Source organism: Pongo abelii, chromosome 1 (genome assembly GCF_028885655.2).
Source record: "Pongo abelii isolate AG06213 chromosome 1, NHGRI_mPonAbe1-v2.0_pri, whole genome shotgun sequence".
In the NCBI taxonomy this organism is placed as follows: Eukaryota; Metazoa; Chordata; class Mammalia; order Primates; family Hominidae; genus Pongo; species Pongo abelii.
The window spans coordinates 98,999,817-99,023,704 of NC_071985.2; the positions used below are offsets into that span (position 1 = coordinate 98,999,817).

Sequence of the window (23,888 nt, forward strand, 5' to 3'; positions counted from 1 at the left end):
ACAAAAATATAGGAGTAAAGCAAAACAAAACAAACAATGTACTCTCACACTGGAAACAGGAGATGGTGGTAGTGAAGGGCAATCCCAGAAGGCCAGCTGTGCACTACAGTAGAGAGCTGCCACTTCACACAGGGATGGAGGAAGAGGCTCCACAAGAGATTTCTTCAGAAAGTGGAAATCATGAACTACCTGATGGGTCTGAACTGAATGTCTTTAGAGGAGATTTAGACAACTGGTGAAGAGTATGGAGCTAAATTAATTGTAAGTACACAGAAAATTAAGCAAATGAAAAAGGAGGGCAATAATTAGCTGGGGAAAAATAAAATGTAAAGAAAGTGAAAAGTAAAGACAGTGTTTATTATATGGCTCTGTTGTAAATTTCACTATTTACAGTCATAATATTGTAAACACTGCATATTGACCTTACAAATATTATAACTTGACTTTATTAAGGGGATGGGAGAGATGAAAAAGGTATGGATATATGGTAGGAATGGAGAAGGAAAGACAGCTAGTGTCTCATCTTCAATAGTGGGAAATGAAGAGATGCTGCTGGAATCTGAAAAATTAAGTAGGAGCAACATAACCAAGTTATAATGGAGACATAGAAGTAAATACCAAACAAACAAACAAACCAATAAAAAACAGAGCTAAAAGAGGTGAAGGTGGTTGCCTATGGGGGGAGATGGAAATAAGTAGGGGCAACTACTGTTTTTCACAATAAACTGTGTAGAACTATTTGATGCTTTAAAATCTATGTATGTATAATATTGGTGGAAAATTTTTGAACAAGTACACAGCCACAATGCTCATTTCCTATTGTTTAAAAATATTAGAATACATATTTAAAAAATAAGTATTTTTAAACTCCAGGATATCTTTACTTCTAAAACTTATCTATTTATCTTTCGTGAAATGGGACAGAACATTTTACAAATGTAATTCAGACCCAGGAGCAAAGCAGCCTGTCTAAGGATTCACAGGAAATTGGCAAAGCACCAACTATATTCAAACATAAAAAGAAATTGTGCCTTTCAAGAAGATCAATTCACCTACCTGATGAAAGAAGTAGGTAACAGCAAGGTCATTGTCATTTAAGAGAATTTCTTCTTCTGTTGTAAAAAGCCACTTTCGAATGGTCAAGCAGGTGCCTGGCACAGCTGATGTATAATTCTGAATGTAGAGTTTGTGAGGAAACTCGTTAGGTGCCAATTTACGTACTAAAGGAAAGACAAAACACAGAAAGCTGGAGTGAAAAGATATAAGAAATTTCCCTAGTATAAACTATGTAAGGCAGATCAAGAATGGTATGTTATCATTAACCAGAACATCATCTCAAATTCACCAAGGAGTTCTGCCTTGGGAGCACAAAACAGCCTTATCTGTCCAGCCAAATATCCTTTCTAGCTATGACCATGGCCAGTCAAGTCTCAAGCTAACTGAAACCTATCACTTGAATGACAAGTGCTGTGGTTTGGATATTTGTCACCCCGCAAAGTTCATGTTGAAATTTGATCCCCAATGTTAGAGGTGGGGCCTAATGTGATCTCTACACACACCATAAGTGGAAGAAAACAGCCTGAGGACCTTACCAGATGCCCAATTTTGAACCCAGTCTTAAAGATGTTTGGTAGACATCAGCTGAAAACCAGCAGAATCAGGAGACAAATAGACCTTTTTTCTTTATAAATTACCCAGCCTCAGGTATTCCTTTACAGCAACACAAAATGGACTAAGGCACAGATCAGTTAACATGACAACTCTACAAACAGCACCAACTCCAAATTTAGTTAAAATATCTAATCCATTAGCTAGTTACAGCTCATGTCCACTAACCATCTTTAAAGCAAGCCTCTCCTCTTACCCAGCTATGGTACATTCAGAGTCTCTCATGTGGCAATTCTCCATGACTGCTTTTATTGTTAAGGCCAAAAGGTTTTTTCCAGCCCACCTCCAAAAATCCTACAGCATTCCTCAAACTGAAAAGTGTCTTCTGAGTAATGTTACTTCCTCTTCCTAACAGCCACTCAAGCAGGATAAAAAAAACTACCACTTTTAATTTCTAAATTGCCTTTTTGTGGAAAGGCTGAGAGGCTGAGTTTTCTTTTCTTTCCTTTTTTTTTTTTTTTTTTTTTTTGAGACAGGGTCTCACTTGTTGCCCAGGCTAGAGTGTTGTGGCACAATCATAGCTCAATGCAGCGTTAACCTCCTAGGCTCAACTGATCCTCCTACCTCAGCCTCCTAGCTTGGACCACCTGCATGTGTCACCATGCTTGGCTAATTTTTAAAATTTTTTTAGAGATGGCGGTCTCACTATGTTGCCCAGGCTGGTCTCAAACTCTTGGGCTCAAGCAATCCTCCTGCCTCAGCCTCCCAAACTGCTGAGATTACTTCCTCTCTCGATGTTTACTTGGCTTTATAACACTACAAAAGACAGATTTAATATTTTCCATTTTATAGAAAGTGAAACTAAAGCTTAGAAAAAAAATAAGGTTAGAATCCAGATGTCCTGGTACCTTAGTAATCCTTTGTAACATAATTTACATCTGTCTAGTTACACTGCTGTGAGTTGGGAAGAAAAAACATATTAGGGAGATGGCTGCTTTAGGGGAATCAAAGTTATTCTACCTGGACCTGAGATAGCAAGGCAACCTAAATCTACCAAACTCTCCCCCTTTTTGGGATAAGGAAGGTCTAATCAACCAGTATTATCTACATCAATTTTGGCCTTAGCCCTGTATAAATATATATGATATGGAAGAGACCCATAAACTGTAGGAAATCTATGTCATTCAGAGAGAACCCTCAGACTCTCTCCCCTTTGTAGTCTCAATGCAACCAATGTGACCACCATCCCTAGCTTTTATAAAATAAAATATAAATTTCCTGTCACCACACAATAAAATTTCCTTGGAAGAGGAAATTTATTCACACAGAAACTTAAACGTATGCATTAAAACAAGGCTTTTAACCAATACATATCTTCCTAACTTCTGAAAACAGAAAGCTACGCTTAAGAATCTTTACAAAAATCCTAAAGTACACTAAAACATGTGGCTAAATAGAACATCCCATCTTTTTAAGCCTGTTTTATTGGAATATATGAATTTTGAACCTCAGATTTAAAAGAACCTCATGAAAGCATCTTCCGATTCATTGCTAGTTATAACCTATACTTACAAAAGAGGAAAAAGAATCAACAGTGATCAGACATGCTTATGACCTGAGTTTAATGGGATATGCTTGGTCTGATTGTTAGAGACAGTTCTAATGAGTGGGCTCTCCCCTTGTCTTCAAGCTCTTCTCTAGGAAAATGTTTCTTTCTGATAGTATTAGAAAACAAAACTTAGTATCAGCCACTGGTACTTACCAAAGGAGTGATTGATCACTTCAAATAAGGCAAAGTAATTCACTGTCGTACTGTCCATGCCAACCTTTGCTGCAATAGCCTAAGGTTAAACAGGATAGATTGGTTTCAAGAAAATTAAGTCAGACAGTGCTGTAGGAAAAGGCAGGTGTATGTCTGTGGAGGAGGGTAAGGGGAGAGGTTCTGCCACCTTGGCCTCACAAAAATTGCATTAATGGTCCATAGCTATCCTTCTTTGTATGTATGTGTACATGCATGCACACATACATATATATGAAAGAAAAGGGAAAAAAAAAACACCTGTATCTGCCCCAACAGCTATGATCTCTAAATATGAGTTTCTCCCTTCCAGTGTAAGCTGATAATAGTCTCTCCTTAAATATCAGCTTCCCTCTCTAAAATAACTTCATTCTATTTTTAACACCACTTACAAGAAATGTACTTAATAGCACAGATCTTAAAAAGAAAACAAATTCTTAAATATCCAGTTTCACACATTCAGCCTACATTTAATACATTAACACAAAAAAACTATATATTTGATTCTAGTAAAATATTGTTTGTCAATTATATTCTGGCTAAACAAAATTTTTTTGTTTACTTTTTAGATGATCCATGTCTCATGTTGGGATCATTAGGCACCTCCATTTCCTAAGAATTACCATTATAATATCTACATAAAATAGCAAAATGCTGGGACAATAAAGGCATATTAAACAAGAATCACTCATTCTCTCTAGGAACTCAGGTCCTAATATGACAAATAAAAAAGAAATTGGAAAACTGTGTGCAAATAAATGACAATTACATACAAACAACAACAAAACATAAACTGGTAGTAACAAAATTTCTTTTCAAGATCAACCTCAATATAAGTAAGGTATCTCTTTCTCATGCCATTGTTTTGTTGATAAAACAAAGATAAAACTGTTGATTATTAGTATCTCAGTAAGCCAAATGTGATTATACCCCTTCTTCTCACATCTGCTCACATATGAGGCCTAGGTTCATCCATGATGTGACAGAGGAATGGGACATTATAAGCATTCTAAATTATCATTGTATATTGCACTGGATAGAAATTAAAATGCTTTCAAGGTTTAGAAAATAGTTTATAGCTAGAAGTCTCAGTAACAGGGTTGGGACGAAAGTGTAAAAAACCTAAGCCTTGCTAGAGGAACACTGGAAAAAAGCAATCAAAACAAAACAAAAAGATCAGCAAGCTATAAAAATAGTACTTTTCTTGAAATTCCCTACCATTGTATAATTTCATAAATGCCTGAGATCCTACATATATCATTTGCCATAAAATACAGTGGATGAATAAATGTATGGGGGATAGATTTTTTAATGTTTACTACAAAAGAAAAATATAAGCATTAGTACCCAGAAACCTGCTTGTCTCCCTGAAAATTCTGATCAGGTTAGGATTAAAGGCCAACGAAAAGGCATATACAGGCAATGATTACACCCAGCATGCAGATCATGATCTCTAAATACAGTTTCTCACTAAAAGAATAGGACTCCTTAAGGAAATGGCCTATTCTAGATATCTAGGGTAAGAAATATACAAAGATGAGGCCAGGACATCTTATTGTACCAAAAAGCAAGGATAATATCATGAAAATACTAGGTTGCATCAAAAGCATACAGGAGCAGACATGAAGGAGCGTTCATTGGCCACAGATGGAACAATCTGAGCATCAAAAAGATAATATATGTTATTGATTAAATCACATTGAATCTAAAAACCTGAGACTAAATTATTATATATAATATATACTATTTCATAATGCATTATATATTAAATAATATATATTATTTGTATATTATATTATTTTGTATATTATATAATTATATATAAAGTATATATTGTTTAATATGTAATATATCTTATATATTATTAATATATATCATTATATTTATATATAATGATATATTTACTCTGAAAATCAGCAATGAAAGGAAAGGCTTAAATATGTATCCTGTCTTTCCCACAAACTGGGAAATTATCTATATCAAGATAATTAAATAGCATTAGTTGACAAGGAAAAGTTATTTTCAGAAGAATTCTAGCTAATCGGTGGAAGAAATGAGAGTATTAGAAAATCAGCACTTTGTAATCTTTAATGAAATCACTGGTTAAGGAAATAATCATCAATGGATCGATTCATTTGATGAAAGATCAGTGGTGAATTTTACAAAGAAAAGATCAGATTTCACCACCTAAACCTACTGGTTAACCTTAGTACCACTAAAATGAGATAACCCAGTATTGTGTACTTGTTGTTGAGAAGCAATATAAAGTATACAGGACCAATTATGAAGTATTATCAAAAAAGCAGAACCTGAATCTAATTGAGCCTCCAGAGCAAACTTCCATTTATAGAAAATATAGAGACATAGAAGGACATATTAAATGACACCACCAGAAAACAAACAGATACATTCAGAATATGGGTCATTCCACAGGACACTGACCCATTTCTGCAACAAAACAATGGCATGAAAAAAAAAAAAATGGGGAGAAGTGGGGACTGTTCTATATTAAAACAAACATAAAAATCAAATGTGAGGCCGGGGTGGTGGCTCATGCCTGTAATCCCAGCACTTCGGGAGGCCGATGTAATAGGATCATGAGGTCAAGAGATGTAGACTATCCTGGCTAACACAGTGAAACCCCATCTCTACCAAAAATACAAAAAATCAGCCGGGCGTGGTGGCGGGCGCCTGTAGTCCCAGCTGCTCAGGAGGCTGAGGCAGGAGAATAGCGTGAACCCAGGAAGTGGAGCTTGCAGTGAGCTGAGATCGCACCACTGCACTCCAGTCTGGGCGACAGAGCGAGACTCCGTCTCAAAAAAAAAAAAAAAAAAAAAAACATCAAATGTGATCTAACGACCTTGTTTAGATTCAGATTTTAACAAACCAAATGTAAAAAATCATTTTTAGACAACTGGAAAAATGTGACTATGGAGTAGTTATTAGGCAATACCAAAGCAATAGTGCTAATTTTTAAGGTTTGATAATGGCACTGTGGTTTTGTAAGAAGATGCATACTGAAGTACGCACAGGTCCGATAACATGGGATTTGTCTTTAAATACTTAAAGGAAAAGAAAAAAGATATACATAACGCAAATGTGGCAAAACCTTGATAATTATTAAATATAAATGATTACTATATGGAGATTCATTATACTATTCTGTTTTCATGTGTGTTATGGTTTTTTTACAATAAAAAAAGGAGGGGTTGGCCGGGCGTGGTGGCTCACACCTGTAATCCCAGCACTTTGGGAGGCCGAGGCAGGTGATGAGATCAGGAGATCAAGACCATCCTGGCCAACATGGTGAGACCCCGTGTCTCTACTAAAAATACAAAAATTAGCCGGGTGTGGTGGCGGGCACCTGTAGTCCCAGCTACTCAGGAGGCTGAGGCAGGAGAATCACTTGCACCCGGGAGGCAGAGGTTGCAGTGAGCGGAGACTGCACCACTGCACTCCAGCCTGGGTGACAGAGCAACACTCCATCTCCAAAAAAAAAGGAGGCGTTAATCACAACTACTACAACCTGGGATATTTACTGTACCTTTCTTTTAAGGAGGGCAAAGTACTTTCACATTAATAATAACAATAGTAGCTAACATTTAATAAACGGATTATGTGCCAGACACCCTAAGCACTTTATATGTATTGACTCATTTAATCTATCTTCCTTCGCTTCACACCATCCAATGTCAAGTCTACATGTTCATTTAATTTACCTGATATACTTGGTCTGTAGTACTGTTCTTTTTAACCCTGACTGTAACCGTTGTTCCATCTGGTAATGCTACTCTCAGCTCTACGTCGGACACACCATTGTAGTTCTGGGGGAAAAGACATAGAGAAATAATTTATGGCCCAGTATATCTTCACTCTCCCTGTAACAAGCTAGCTAGACAATAACCTAAAACGTGGTAGAGAGGAAGTGAGTTCCAATGAAAACGGGAAAAAAATCAATACATTTACAAGTCATAAAGCTGACTTCAGGGCTGCAGCAGAAGTTAACCTTTAAGATAAGCAGGAAGGAAAGAAACACGTTGAAGCCAACGTGTTCACATTTCAAAACAGGAAACTTGCGTGAAACAGTCTAGGTCAAACACAGATGAGATTTTTGATTCGCTTCCCTTTCCCCATTCAGAATTCACAAACAAGAGGAGAAAATAACTGAAAGCAGTAGTTTCCATGTACATTCTCTGGTATTAATGGTCAGGCATATAGACTGGATCAAGAGATATACTAAGTTTCTTTCTGAACCCTGAAATAATCAGGAGATTGTTAAAAGAAAAAATGGATACCTGAGTCTCATCCATTTTTCCTTTCAAAGTTAGCCTGATGCCCAAGTTTCTTCTAGAAAAACAATTCTTACTCTCCTTAATTCTAGCAAACAATTCTTACTCTCCTTAATTCAAAAGAAATCCTCTTACTGCTTTTGATGATTTAACACATTCCTCTAACCTTGTAATTTTTGACCTTGTAATTTTTACTAGAGAGAAAATTATTTCAGACCAAGTCCATTTTCATTTACCACTTTTAAAAAAGTACTACTCATTGCCTGAAACAATCATAAGCATTGCTTTATTGTAAGCCCTTGCCTATAAGAAATTTATAATCTAGTGGGAAAACAAGGCATATACATATAAAATAAGTAGTGGATAACACACTATTATATTAGCATTAAATATTCATTCTTCTATTCAATTAATATTTATTAAGCACCTACAACACGCTTGATGCTGTGGTAAGGCACTGGGAATATAAAGATGGTCAAGATTTAGCTCTTACCTACAGGTAGCTCACACTCTTGTAAGCTAAAAATATAAAGCGACAATCTGATTATATGTACAAAAATTAGAGAATGAGATAGCAACACGTGATCACTGAATGGAACTAATTGCAAAAGTTTTTGGTAGAATGAAAAATTGATGAAAACTCATCAGGGATGGCTTCAAAGAGAAAGTGGACCTGGCACTTCAAAGAGAAAGTGGACCTAGGTCTTAAAGGATACATAAGTAGGATACATATAAAAAGGAAGTAGAAAAAATGGAGTCCTTTGGAGAGCTTATGGAAATTTAACCCATAATCAATACCTTTAACTTATTTTCCCCCACAAGGAGCCAAGAGGAAAATAATCACTAAAGGAGATATTCACTTACCTCATCGGATTCTGATAGGAATTCCTGCATGATGTCACTCTCACCAATTACTCGTATTGAACACACTGTAGAAAATAAAGATAAAATCTGGCATAAGGCCTTAAAATCAAGAATATAAAGTCAAAGACATATCAAAGTTTAAGTTTAAATCATCAGTAGCAGGCAATAATAAGGCAGCAAACCATGCCTGGCATACAAGATTTTAAGGCATGACAAACATTCATCTAAATATGATCAGAACAAAGAAATAATAGAAAATACAAAGATGTAGCTTGCTAAAAATATTAAACATAACCAGAAAAGAGAAATAAAAGTTCAGTAAATATAACTTTGCAGTCTCGTGTGACCTATTAACAAGCAGAACAACAGAACATGGGGTAAAGAGGTAGTGGTAGGGAAAGATTAATCAAATAAACCAAATATAAAATTGAAATACTAAAGGAAAAATATTTATTTGGCCTAAAAACAGGCCAGTCAGAGAACCACAAAAATTAAAAGCCATTTTCGGAAAACTGGGGTAGGTAATTAAGAATTCACATCATTTCACTTTACTGACTTTAACTTTAGCTTCAAAACAACAACCAAAAAAAAAAAAAAAAAAAAGCTGGGGAGAGGTGATGGGATAGGAAAGCAAGCAGGCAGGTAAGGTAGGTAGCTAATCCTCTAAATTTAAGAAAGTTAATTTCCTGACACTCTCATGAGAATGGTAAATTAAACTGGTGACTTTGTTTGATTTTTAAAAATTGTACCCTTTCTCATTTCCCAAGGGCTTTGTTCAGAGAGGCCAGTCCATGTTAGAAAAAGCTAAAAACAGATAAAGAAGTTCCACTACCTTCTATGGGGAAAATGGTTTCTCTTCACGATAAGCCTCCCTACAAAAGTTTTTAAAATATTCAACTAGGTCAGTTAGTTACAAGGAAACAGAATGACTACGTATCACGTAAAACTGTTATTCTATAAACCAGTATTTTAGAGAAAAACCTATTGAACAGCTACCAAATAATATAACTTTATAATGTAGCAAGGAAAGGTCTCTTCCCTGAGCCAGAAGATGAGCTATCTTATTGAGGAGATCTGTGTCATTTCCCTGCCTTTCTAGACAAACAAATGTTTCACCATCCACATCCACAAACTCCTGATGTATCATATGGAGGCACTGAGATAACAAGTAAATTTCAATACATGGCCAGGTGCAGTGGCTCACACCTCTAGACAAATGTTTCACCATCCACATCCACAGACTCCTGATGTATCATCTGGAGGCAGTGAGATAACAAGGAAATTTCAATACAGGGCCAGGTGCAGTGGTTCATGCCTGTAATCCCAGCACTTTGGGAGGGGAAGGCGGGCGGATCACCTGAGGTCAGGAGTTTGAGACCAGCTTGGCCAACATGGGGAAACCCCATCTCTACTAAAAATACAAAAATCAGCCGGGCATGCGGTGCACTTCTGTAGTCCCAGCTACTCGGGAGGCCGAGGCAGGAGAATCGCTTCAACCTGGGAGGCAGATGTTGCAGTGAGCCAAAGTCACACCACTGCACTCCAGCCTGGGCAACAGAGAGAGACTCTGTCTCAAAACAAAACAAAACAAAACAAAAAATTCAATACAGAAGTATTAGTATCTACCTTTAGCCTGCTTAGAACAAGGGCACTCTAGATTACCTACAACTCAGCAAACCTATCTATGAATACCTGTAAAATGAATAAAGTTTTCATGTAGGATACACCAGTAAGCCAAGAATCATTTTAATAAAAATGTCTTAAATATTTAAAATGTCTTAATATTGCCCACTTAGTTCCCAAATCAATTCAGCATATTGCTGAGTCTATATGTGTTTGCTGGCAGATAATATAACCCTAAAAATAAAGGTCCATGTAATCCCAGCACTTTGGGAGGCCGAGGCGGGCGGATCACGAGGTCAAGAGATCCAGACCATCCTGGCCAACATGGTGAAACCCTGTCTCTACTAAAAATACAAAAATTAGCTGGGCGTGGTGGCATGTGCCTATAGTCCCAGCTACTCAGGAGGCTGAGGCAGGAGAATCACTCGAACCCAGGAGGTGGAGGATGCAGTGAGCCGAGATCATGCCACTGCATTCCAGCCTGGCGACAGACCGAGACTCCGTCTAAAAAAAAAAAGTCCATTAGGCATCACCAAATGCATCAAAAACTAAATATTCATTTTTCTGTTGTTGTTAAGCATTCAACAAACCAATGAAACAGGCTACTGATCATTGTATTGGACATTTCAGTTTTGCCTTCAAAGTTCAGATTGTTCAATACTTAGTCAGAAACCTGACTTACATTCACTATTGAGTTTCCGGAAATTCAGCTATGCAGTTTAGAAGTTGCATATCTAGAACCTACGTCTACTTAATATAGTAGAGTTTGATGGTTTGGATTACCTTTTTCTAGATATTCTTCCAATCCCCGACGTCGGGCATCTAATTGTTGTTCTGATAATGAAAATGGCCACTTCCCTGGGAGTCGAGGAAATGTAAAGTTGGCAAACTCTCTCTTCAGGTTCTGGTGTAGGATAGCAAACTCCCGGTACCGCTTAGAACACAGTTGCCTCCCTGCCATGTAAACATTATATACCTGGTGAAGGAGAAGAACAAACGAAAAGGATACTTAATACAAATTAAATCACAGAATCATCTAGTCAGGCTTAGATGATATTGGTTAGATGCATTCTGCTATGCATTTAACAAAGACTATCTATATTCAAGGTCACTTTAAAGTAAGACTTACTTTTGACAAACATGCATAAAGTTATATGTATAAAAAAGGACTACCAAAGGAGCATGATCTTGTTTTTGTTTTTTGGGTTTTTTTTGAGATGGAGTCTCACTCTGTTGCCCGGGCTGGAGTGCAGTGGCATGATCTCGGCTCACTGTAACCTCCGCCTCCCGGATTCAAGCAATTCTCCTGCCTCAGCCTCCTGAATAGCTGGGATTACAGGCATCCACCACCATACCTGGCTAATTTCTGTATTTTTAGTAGAGAAGGGGTTTCACCATGTTGGCCAGGCTGGTCTCGACCGCTTGACCTCAGGTGATCCACCCACCTTGAACCACCACACCCAGCAGGAGGAGCGTGATCTTATTTTTGCTATTAAAATGACCTCTAGCATACTTTTAAATATCTTCAAAGGCAATTATCAGTTTTTAAGGGTGGATTTTATTTCCAGAAAGTTAAAAGTCATTTGAAGCCAATGTGGTAAATATAGTGAGTCAATAAGCAAGCAAATTTGAAGGGAGCTGAAAACCTAGGGTTGATTATAAAGCAATGTAACTGATACTTGTGTGTGGCCTAAACTGGCTCTAAAGTTGATTCCAAAGAAAAGGTCTAAAAATGATTTAAGCGGCCTGGGTATGGTGGCTCACGTCTGTAATTCTAGCACACTTTGGGAGGCTGACAGGCGGGCAGATTGCTTGAGTCCAAGAGTTCGAGACCAGCCTGGGCAACATGGCGAAACCCTGTCTCTACAAAAAAATACAAAAATGAAGCTGGGCATGGTGACATGCACCTGTAGTCCCAGGAGGCTAAGGTGGGAGGATTGTTTGAATCCAGGAGGCAGAGGAAGCAGTGAGCCACGATCCTGCCACTACACTCCAGCCTGGACAACAGAAGGACACACTGTCTCAAAAAAAACAAAATGATTTCAGCAACACTGGAATTTTTGTTAGTAAACAGATAATGTGAAAAGCAAAATAAAAGCTAAGCTAAGACCTTGAAAATAATTTACTTTAAACCATATAGTCTCTGCCTCCTCTATCCCATGACCTTATGTCCCTGTTTCTCTGACCGTAAAAAGTTATCATATCCAACCATGTTCATGATTCCCTTTTCTTTTTATATATTTTTTGCATTTATATATAATTCTTAAATTTTTATTTTTATTCTAATAAAGGATATTTTGGTTTTATAAAAATAGAGTATCAAGATGAATGATACTTCAAAGGACTTACTTTTTTCAGTTAATATTATACTATAGTTTCATCACAACATTATATGTCTTTGTGGTATACTCTGCTGCATACAGCATTTTGTTGTGTGAATATATCATAGTTGCTTGTTTGTTTTTAATCTGTTCTCCCACTCATGAGCACTTGGGTTGTTTCTGGATTTTAGCTACCGTGAATAATGCTGCCATTAACATTTGTATAAATGCCTCCTGCTGTACATGCAAAAGATATTCTTCTGAGTATAACCCTGAGTGAACTGCGTATGCATATTCAACCTCAAGAGATAATGCCAAAATGTAAGCTAAAGTGGTTGTACCAATTTATTCTCTATCAGCAATATGAAAAAAGATCCTCTTAATTTTGCCAATGGAATTGGTGTGAAAAGATTTCTTACTGTGATCCTAATTACTAATGATGTTTAATATCTCTTCATATACTTATTGACCATGTGAGTGTCATTTTTTGTAAAGTACCTACTCATGCGTTTTGCCTACCTTCATATTAAGTTTTTTGGCTTTTCTTATTGATTTGATTTATGGAGTTCTTTATATATTGACATTATCTGTTTCATTTGTGTGTATTGTGAATATCTTCTTCCTGTTTGTCACTGGTCTTTTTTTTTTTTTTTTTTGAGACGGAGTCTCGCTCTGTATCACCCAGGCTAGAGTGCAGTGGCACGATGTCTGCTCACTGCAAGCTCCGCCCCCCAGGTTCACGCCATTCTCCTGCCTCTGCCTTCCAAGTAGCTGAGACTACAGGCACCCACCACCATGGCCAGCTAATTTTTTGTATTTTTAGTAGAGACGGGGTTTCACCGTGTTAGCCAGGATGGTCTGGATCTCTTGACCTTGTGATCCGCCGCCTCGGCCTCCCAAAGTACTGGGATTACAGGTGTGAGCCCCACACCCGGCCAAGAGCTTTTAATTTTTTGTTTTGTCGTTTAAGTCCTTAATCCATCTGGAACTTATTCCTCTATATAATATGAAGTAGAGTTCCACTGGCATTTCTTTTAAAGCCAAGAATATTTAAAATCAACTTTTAATCAAATTATCCCTAAATAAAAAACATTCTCCATTTACAGAACAATCTGTGGACTTCCAGGTGGTAATCAACCTCCCATTAAATACAACCAGAAAACTGGACACAATATAGGCAACAACTATTTTCAGACACTGGACAACAGGCAGCTAAGAACTGTGATCCCTGAGAAAAGGGAAGCAAACAAGATGAGCCCTAACATAATCTCAGCTTTCTGCCTAGAAGTAACTCCTAAACTGCAGCTCAGGGAGGGGTACCCAAACAGAGTTTGGCAACTTCACTGAGTTGAATAAACAGAAACTGAAGTTCAAGGAGGCTAAAGCAGCTACAATTTGCAGGACTAAGCATGCAAGAGGCAGCTAAAGCACGACATAGCTCCAGAAATCTGTATTAAGTTCCCTTGAATTTTGACTGAATAACAATCTAAGGAAAGAACTATTATCAGCCGGGAGCAGTAAATAAACAATTCCCAGAGTTCACACAGATTATGGAATCATTCAACTTCCCTCCAGCCAGAATAAAGAGACCTCCCTAAATCTGCATGGAATTTAGAAGGGAACTCAAAAAGACCATGCTTTAGGAATGGAGCTAAATTGGTTCTAGAGTAAAAGGTACTCTAAACTACTCAAAAAGGGCTTAAAAACAAAGCTAAAAAGGACCAAAGTAATCTTTAAGTAGCTTAACTGTATGCCAGAAAAAAAAAAAAAAAATCCAACACTCTTTAAAGAAATATAACAAAATCTAGCACCCAGTAACACTGCATTCACAATATACAATATCCAATCAAAAATTACTAGACATATAAAAAAGCATGAAAATTTGACCTATGACCAGGATAAAAATTAGTCAGTAGAAACAGGCTCAGAAATTACCAAGACAAAAGAATCAGTAGACAAGGACATTAAGCAGCTATCATGTATTAAGAAGTGGGATTACGAAGCGTATTAAGTGGACCTTTAAGAGGTAATGGCAAAACTCTCGTGATTAATGTCATTATTGAGACAGTGGGTTATTTATCTCAGGAGTTTGGGCCCCATTTGCTCTTTGTCTCACATGCACTTCCCCACCAGGGAATGCCTTCCTCCATGTTATAACACAACAAAAAGGCCTTCACCAGATGTGGCCCCTTGATATTAGACTTCCCAGGCTCTAGAACTGTGAGCCAAATAAATCTTTCTTTATAAATTACCTACAATCTGTGTTATTCTATTAAAGCAGTGAAAACCAGCTAAGACAGGCAGTAAATCCTCTCATTCAGAGTGCACAGGCAAAGATCCACTTCTTCTGGGGAAGCAGTAAAAGTAAAATACTCTATACCCCTGGGGAGACGCAGGAAACCATATTAGGCCCAGGTTCCTCCACTGTTACCAAGCAGAGGTCGGTTATAGCTGAGGGAGGGACAGGAAACGCTTTCCCAAGACTAACCACAGATACAAGGCCGAGTTTGGCTGCAATAAGAAGGAAGGGCAAAAGAATTAGGACACAGAGACACAGATTCTGCCTAAGACTCAGGGTGAACTACACAACATCTACCTCTACCATGAGTCTAGCACAAGTAAAAAGCAAGAGTAGTCTACCAGTAGCAGAGGGGTAAGAATGTAAAGAGAGAACTTGTCTGTGGTACCGGTATGCACAGGTGGCTGAAAGCCTGAGGACAAAACACTGAAAAAAACCCTCCAGGGCCGGCCGGGCACGGTGGCTCACACCTGTAATCCCAGCACTTTGGGAGGCCAAGATGGGAGGATCACGAGGTCAAAAGATCGAGACTATCCCGGCCAACATGCTGAAACTCCATCTCTACTAAAAATACAAAAATTAGCTGGGCGTGGTGGTGTGCGCTTGTAGTCCCAACTACTAGGGAGGATGAGGCAGGAGAATCACTTGAACCCGGGAGGTGGAGGCTGCAGTGAGCCAAGATTGCGCCACTGCACTCCAGCCTGGTGACAGAGCAAGACTCCGTCTCAAAAAAAAAAAAAAAAAAAACTCTCCAGTCTGGGCACAGTGGCTCTTGTCTATAATCCCAGCACTTTGGGAGGCCAAAGCAGGAGGATCACTTGAGCCCAGGATTTTGAGACCAGCCTGGGCAAAATAGTGGGACTATGTCTCTATGTGTCTCTACAAAAAGTAAAAAAAAATTAGCCAGATGTGATGACGTGTGCTTGTGGTCCCAGCTACTTGGTAGGCTGAAGCAGGAGGAATGCTTAAGCCAGGAAGTCAAGGCTGCAAAGAGCCATTACTGTGCAACTGCACTCCAGTCTGAGTGACAGAAGGAGAGCTTGTCTCAAAAAACAAAAAATTAATAAATTTTAAAACCTTCAGAACCCCAGCCCTCACTCTAAGCACAAGGTAATAGCAACCCATTGCTAGAGAAACTTGAGGCCTATGGCACAGTAAAGGCAATGATAGCTATAACAAAATTCAAGCCCAGCTTAACTGACTAAGTTCCCTAACAGAAGAGTATCGCCCATTTCCGAGTTCAAACACTATTTACTTCAGTCATCTCTACTATTATTCTACACATGATGCTTGACATTCAGTTAAATATTACAGAACAAAAATGCAAACAAACAAACAAACAAAAAAACAAACAGGATGGGTGCGGTGGCTCACACCTGTAATCCCAGCATTTTGGGAGGCCGAGGTGGGTGATCACCTGAGGTCAGGAGTTCAAGACCAGCCTGACCAATATGGAGAAACCTGTCTCTACTAAAAATACAAAATTAGCCAGGCATGGTGGCACATGCCTGTAATTCGAGCTACTCAGGAGGCTGAGGCAGGAGAATTGCTTGAACCTGGGAGGCGGAGGTTGCGGTGGGCCAAGATCGAGCCATTGTACTCCAGCTTGGGCAACAAGAGCAAATTTCCATCTCAAAAAAAAAAAAAAGAAACCCATCATTACGTCAAGAGATAAAACAGTCTCAGAGATGACCCAGATGTTGACATTATCAGGCAGTATATTATTAGAATAACAGTGATTAACAATGCTAAAGATCTCATGCAAAAGGAAAAGGTGGAAAACATGTATGAACAGATACAGAATTTCAGCAGGTGTGAAAATTACAAGCAAATATCAAATGAAAGTGATAGAAATAAAAGGCATGGGCTGGGCGTAGTGGCTCATGCCTGTAATTCCAGCACTTTGGGAGGTCGAGGCGGGTGGATCACAACGTCAGGAGTTCGAGACCAGTCTGGCCAATATGGTGAAATGCTGTCTCTACTAAAAAAATACAAAAATTAGCCAGGCGTGGTAGCGGCTGCCTGTAGTCCCAGCTACTCGGGAGGCTAAGGCAGGAGAATTGCGTGAACTTGGGAGGCGGAGGTTGCAGTGAGCCGAGATCACGCCACTGCACTCCAGCCTAGGCAACAGAGCAAGGCTCCGTCTGGGAAAAAAAAAAAAAAAAAAAAAAAAAGGCGTGGTATCAAAGATGAAGAGTTCCTCTAACAGTCTCATCAGCAGACTGGACACAGCTGAGGAAAAAATCAGCAAACTTAATGATAGGTCAATAAAAATTATCTAAAGAGAAAAATAAGAGCTAAAATAGAATAAAACACCCAAAAGCTCTAGGACAATATCAAACAGTGTAAAACACAGGTAACTAGAACCTCCAGAAAGGCAAGAGAAAAAGAATGGGCTGAAGAAATATCTGAAAACATACTGGCTGAAAGTTTTCCAAAAATAATAAAAGATATCAAACCACATATTCCTCAAGCAGGATAAATAAGAAACAAACACCTAGACATGTAAAAATGAAACTCTGAAAACTAAAGATAAGGAGAAAATGCTGCAGGCCAGGTGCAGTGGCTCAGACCTGTAATCTCAGTGCTTTGGGAGTCTGAGGAAGGAGGATTGCTTGAGGCTGAGAGTGTGAGAACAGCCTGGGGAACATAGCAAGACCCCATCTCTACTAAAAATTTTTAACATTAGGTGGCCAGGTGCGGTGGCCAACACCTGTAATCCCAACATCTTGAGAGGCTGAAGTGGGCAGATCACTTGAGGCCAGAAGTCCAAGGCCAGCCTGACCAACATGGTGAAACCCTGTCTCGAGTAAAAATACAAAAATTAGCCAGGTGTGGTGGTGCACACCTGTAGTCCCAGCTACTTGGGAGGCTGAGGCAGGAGAATTGCTTGATCCTGGGAGGTGGAGGTTGCAGCAAGCCAAGATGGTGCCACTGAACTCCAGCCTGGGCGATACAGTGAGACCCCATCTCAAAAAAATAAAATAATAAAATAAAATAAAATATAAAAGTTAGACAGGTACAGTGGTACATTCCTGTAGTTCCAGCTACTCGGAAGGCTGAGTCAGGAGGATCACTTGCGCCCAGGAGGTCAAGGCTGCAGTGGGCTATTATTGCACCATTGCACTCCAGCCTGGATGACTGAGTGAGACCCTGTCTCTGTTTTTTAAAAAGAGAGTAAACTTTGAAGGTAGCCAGAGAGGGTTAAAACAATCCATAGAAAAGACCGAAAACTAAAATAAGCAGGCTTCTCATCAGAAACTATGAAAACCAGAAGACTGCAGTGATTTTTGTTTTAAATTGAGACAGGGTTTAGCTCTGTCTCCCAGGTTGGAGTGGAGTGGCATGACCACAGCTCACTGCAGCCTCAACCTTCTGGGTTGAAGTGATCCTCCTGCCTCAGCCTCCCAAGTAAGTGGGACTACCGGCAGTGTGTCACCATGCCCAGCTATTTTTTCATTTTTTGTAGAAGCAGTCTCAGTATGTTGCCCAGGGTGATCTCAAGCTCCTGGCCTCAAGCAATCTTGCTGCCTCAGCCTCCCAAAGTGCTGCGATTACAATGGAGTGATTCTTTTTTTCTTTTGGTACTTTAAAAGAATAAATAAATAAAAATTAAAAAAATCGGCCAGGCACGGTGGCTCACGTCTGTAATCTCAGCACTTTGGGAGGCCAGGGCAGGTGGATCACGAGGTCAGGAGTTCAAGACCAGCCTGGCCAACATGGTGAAACCCCATCTCTACTAAAAATACAAAAATTAGCTGGGCATGGTGGTGGGTGCCTATAATCCCAGCTACTCGGGAGGCTGAGGCAGAGAACTGCTTGAACCCGGGAGGCAGAGGCTGTAGTGAGCCGAGATCGTACCACTGAACTCCAGCCTGGGCAACAGAGCAAGACTCTGTCTCCAAAAAAAAAAAAAAGAAAAAGAAAAGAAAAAAACAATCCACCCAGAATTCTATACCCTGAAAAAATCTTTCAAACATAAAGGTGAAATGAAGACTTTTTCACATCAACAAAAGCTAAGAGAATTCATTGCCAACAGACCTGCACTATTAATGCAAGAAATATTAATGCAAGTTCTTCGAGCAGAGGGAATCTAATGCCAGATAGAAACTAGATTTACACAAAGGAATAAAGTGCATCAGAAATGGTAAATATGGGCTGGGCATGGTGGCTCACGCCTGTAATCCCAGCACTTTGGGAGGCCGAGGTGGGCAGATCACCTGACGTCAGGAGTTCATGACCAGCTTGGACAACATGAAGAAACCCTGTCTCTACTAAAAATACAAAATTAGCCAGGCGTGGTGGCGCATGCCTGTAATCCCAGCTGCTCGGGAGGCTGAGGCGGAAGAATTGCTTGAACCTGGGAGGTGGAGGTTGCAGTGAGCCAAGATCGTGCTATTGCACTCCAGCCTGGGCAAAAAGAGCGAAATTCCGTCTCAAAAAAAAGAAAGAAAGAAATGGTAAATATGTGATCAAATATAAAATAACTCTTTTCTCATGTTTAATCTCTTTAACGCCAGGCGTGGTGGCTCATGCCTGTAATCCCAGCACACTTTGGGTGGCCAAGGCTGGCGGATCACTTGAGCTCAGAAGTTCGAGACCAGCCTGGGCAACATGATGAAACCCCATCTCTACCAAAAATACAAAAAATGAGCTGGGCGTGGTGGTGCGCACCTATGGTCACAGCTACTCAGGAGGCTAAGGTGGGAGATCACTTGAGCCTGGGAGGCAGAGGTTGCAGGGTGCCAAGATTGTACCACTGCATTCCAGCCTGGGTGACAGAGTGAGACTCCACCTCAAAAAACGAAAACAAAAAACAAAACACAAAAAAAACCCAACTCTTTAAAAGGCAATTGTTTAAAGCAAAGATAACAATGTATCATTAAGTTTATAACACATATAGAAGTCAATGTATGACAACAATAGCACAAAGGATGGGGGGGGAAATATACTCTTGTAAGTGTCTTAAATTATATATATAGTGTGTGTTTGTGTGTGTGTCTGTGTCCAGCCTGGGCAACAGAGAGAAACCTTGACACACACACACACACACACACACACACACAAAAGGTATTATGCAAAGTATCTTCTATAACTACAATGGGGTAAAGTTAGAAATCAGTAACAGAGGGAAAGCTAGAAAATTCACAAATTTGTAGGAATTAACATCTGACGGGGGGACAAAATGGCCAATACAAACATATATATTTATATATTATAAAATTAGATATATTAGATATACTTACCTATATACGGTGTTATACTACATATAATATATATGTACTACATATTATGTCTATACAACCATAAATTCAAATATATAATTTGAAGGTAAATGTTCATAAATTACAGATATATACTGTAAACCAAGAAAAAAATTATACCTAATAAAACAATAGTAGAGATAAAATAGAATCATTTAAAAATACTCTATCAATCCAAAAGAAGGCAGGAAATGAGGAAAAAAATAAATAATGATACAACATAGATAGCAAAGAACAAGATAGTAGATTTAGCCTAACTATAGCAATAATTATACTAAAGGTAAGCAGTCTACGCATTCCAAATAAAAACATTGCCAGACTGGATAAAAAAGCAAGACCCAGCTCTAAGCTTTCTATAAGAAACCCAGTTTAATTATAAATATATAAATAGGTTAAATGGAAAAGATAGCAATGAAAACAATAACCGAAAGAAAGGTGACATGGCTACTAGTGGCTATATGTTAGTGGCTCATATGTTATATGAGAGAAAGACTTCAGAACAAAGAATATTACCAGGGATAAAGAGAGATAGATACATTACAGATAGAGACTTATAATATATAAAGAGATAAATAATGTTAAAGGGATCAATTCATCAAGATATAATATTCATTATAAATAAAAACCTGACAGAACTGAAAACTCCATTTCAAGTAGTGCATACACTTCCTGTAGACCAACCCTTCCATTGTAACCACTATAAATTCTGGACAAAATACAAAAACAATTATCTGAGGAGTCTGAATTACACAAAGCAGGCAGACTGTGGAGGGGACTCAAAACATGGAGCAATGATGCACAGGGCAGGGTACACTCATGCATTAAGAGGGCTTTGCCCTGCTTGTGGGCATAAGTTACAAAATAGCACAATTTAAGTAACTAAAACTCAGATAGAACTAACATCTTTCTGGCTCAAACATATAGGGAAAAGATTCTAGGTAACCATGGCTGCTACCAGAGTGAGTGGAGAATCCAAGACAAGAGAAAACCAGAGAAGGTGATCCTTAATTCTAAGAATAAACACCACATGTATCTCAGACTAATCCCTTCTTGGATGTATACAGACTCAAAGTAGCACAGCAAAGGCTGAAAGAATTAAACTGAGATTTGAAGTTTAACCCACAGAAGGCGACACAGCTTACAGCGTATTGCCAGCTAAAACAAAAACATCAATACTCCTCAGAGGAATATTACAGAACCCAGAGTCTCCACAATGTAACATTCATAAATATGCAAGATACAATCCAAAATGACTCAATATACAAAGAACCAGGAGAATATGACCCATTCTCAAGGGAAAAGACATTTAACAGAAACCAATCCCAAAATGACACAAATGTTCAGACACATAAGGAACAGACCAATGAAACAGAGTAAAAAGTTCAGAAATAGAACCACACATAGTCAATTGATTTTCCACAGTGATGCCAAGATATTTCAATGAGGAAAGAACCTTCTTTTCAACACAGGTTGCTGTGAAACAACTGGATATCCATATAAAAACAAAATCAAAAACAAAACCTTGACCCTGGTCGGGCACAGTGGCTCACACCTGTAATCCCAGCACTTTGGGAGGCCGAGGAGGGTGGATTACCTGAGGTCAGGAGTTTGAGACCAGCCTGGCCAACATGGCAAAACCTCATCTCTACTAAAAATACAAAAATTAGCCGGGTGTGGTGGCGCATGCCTGTAATCCCAGCTGCTCAGGAGGGCTGAGGCAGGGGAATCGCTTGAACCTGGGAGGCAGAGGCTGCAGTGAGACAATATTGCGCCACTGCACTCCAGCCTAGCTGACACTCAAAAACAAACAAACAAACAAAAAACCTTGACCTTTATATCACAATATACTAAATAAATAAATAAATAAATCCCTCAAAATGGATCACAGACCTAAACGTAAGAGTAAACACCATGGCACAGCCACTTTGGAAAACAGTTTGGCAGTTCCTCAAAAGGTTAAACCTAAAGAGTTACCATATGACCCAGCAGTTCCATTCCTAGGTATATATCCAAGAAAAATGAAAACACATATCTACACAAAAATGTGTACACAAATGCTCATAACAGCATTATTCATAGTAGTCAAAAGTGGAAAGAACCCAGATGTCCATCAATTGAAGAATGGATAAATAAAAGTGGTATATCCATATAATAGAATGTTAAAATGAAGTACTGATGCATGCTACAACTTGAATAAGCCTCAAAAATATTATGCTAAGTGAAAGAAGCCAGTTACAAAAAAAACCATGATTCCATTTCTATGAAATGTCCAGAATACGCAAATCTATAAGACAGAGGATAGATTAGTGCTTTCCTAGAATCGGAGGGGATGGGAGGTTTGGAAAATGATGGCTACAAGGAATGAGATTCTTTTTGAGGTGATGAAAATGTTATAAATTTGTTTTATGCTTCAAAAGTGCTAACTTTGAGTCATAAGACATGTAAGAAGTTGAAATCAAGGTCACATCCTAAAAGTAGAGCAGACTGGATGTTGAGACCTTTTGGGAATTACCTAAAACCTTGGGAACTTGAGAAAAGGAATGAAATTACTAATTGTACTTTTATTTATCTATTTTTTTTTTGAGACGAAGTCTCACTTTGTTGCCCAGACTAGAGTGCAGTGGTGTGATCTCGGCTCACTGCAACCTCTGTGAACACACTAAAAACTAAATTGGCCAGGCGCGGTGGCTCAAGCCTGTAATCCCAGCACCTTGGGAGGCCAAGGCGGGCAGATTACCTGAGGTCAGGAGTTCAAGACCAGCCTGACCAACATGGAGAAACCCAATCTCTACTAAAAATACAAAATTAGCCAAGTGTGCTGGCACATGCTTGTAATCACAACTACTCGGGAGGCTGAGGCAGGAGAATTGCTTGAACCCAGGAGGCAGACATTGCGGTGAGCTGAGATTGCGCTATTGCACTCCAGCCCGAGCAACAAGAGCGAAACTCCGTCTAAAAAATAAAAATAATAAAAAATAAAAAAACCCTAAATTGTGCACTTTAGGTGAACTTATGGTATATAAATCATATCTTAATAAAGTTCTTATGGCTGGGTGCAGTGGCTCACACCTATAATCCCAGCACTTTGGGAGGCCAAGGCAGGTGGATCATCAGGTCAGGAGTTCAAGACCAGCCTGGCCAACATGGTGAAACCCCATCTCTACTAAAAACACAAAAATTAGCTGGACGCAGTGGTATGTGCCTGTAGTCCCAGCCGCTGGGGAGGCTGAGGCAGGAGAATCACTTGAACCTGGGAGGCGGAGGTTGCAGTGAGCCAAGATCGTACCACTGCATTCCAGCCTGGGTGACAGAGGGAGACTCCATCTCAAAATAAATAAATAAATAAATAAATAAATAAATAAATAAATAAAAGGCCAGGTGTGGTTGCTCATGCCTGTAATCCCAGCACTTTGGGAGGCCAAGGTGGGCAGATCACTTGAGGTCAGGAGTTCCAGACCAGCCTGACCAACATGGAGAAACCCTGTCTCTACTAAAAATGCAAAACTGGCCGGGTGTGGTGGCACATGCCTGTAATCCCAGCTACTCTGGGAGGCTGAGACAGGAGAATCACTTGAACCCAGGAGGCAGAGGTTGCAGTGAGCCAAGATCACGCCGTTGCACTCCAGCCTGGGCAACAAGAGCGAAATTCCGTCTCAAGAAATAAAATAAAATAAAACAAAAATAAAAAATAGGCCAGGCGCGGTGGCTCACGCCTGTAATCCCAGCACTTTGGGAGGACGAGGCAGGTGGATCATGAGGTCAGGAGATCGAGACCATCCTGGCTAACACAGTGAAACCCGTCTCTACTAAAAAATACAAAAA

At 39.2% G+C, this 23,888-nt stretch overlaps 1 protein-coding gene across 5 annotated transcripts in view; it reads right to left on the reverse strand.

Moving 5' to 3' along the window:
• Positions 1 to 23,888, reverse strand: part of SNX27 (sorting nexin 27) — an 88,935-nt gene that overhangs the window by 34,758 nt on the left and 30,289 nt on the right. For all 5 annotated transcript variants that reach the window (XM_054527975.2, XM_009244357.4, XM_063727693.1 and 2 more), the window contains 5 exons: positions 10,966 to 11,158; positions 8,560 to 8,624; positions 7,126 to 7,230; positions 3,371 to 3,449; positions 1,057 to 1,220 (listed from right to left, as the gene is read on the reverse strand). In XM_054527975.2, coding sequence (XP_054383950.1) covers positions 1,057 to 1,220; positions 3,371 to 3,449; positions 7,126 to 7,230; positions 8,560 to 8,624; positions 10,966 to 11,158 — 606 coding nt within the window. The remainder of the gene's footprint in view (positions 1 to 1,056; positions 1,221 to 3,370; positions 3,450 to 7,125; positions 7,231 to 8,559; positions 8,625 to 10,965; positions 11,159 to 23,888) is intronic.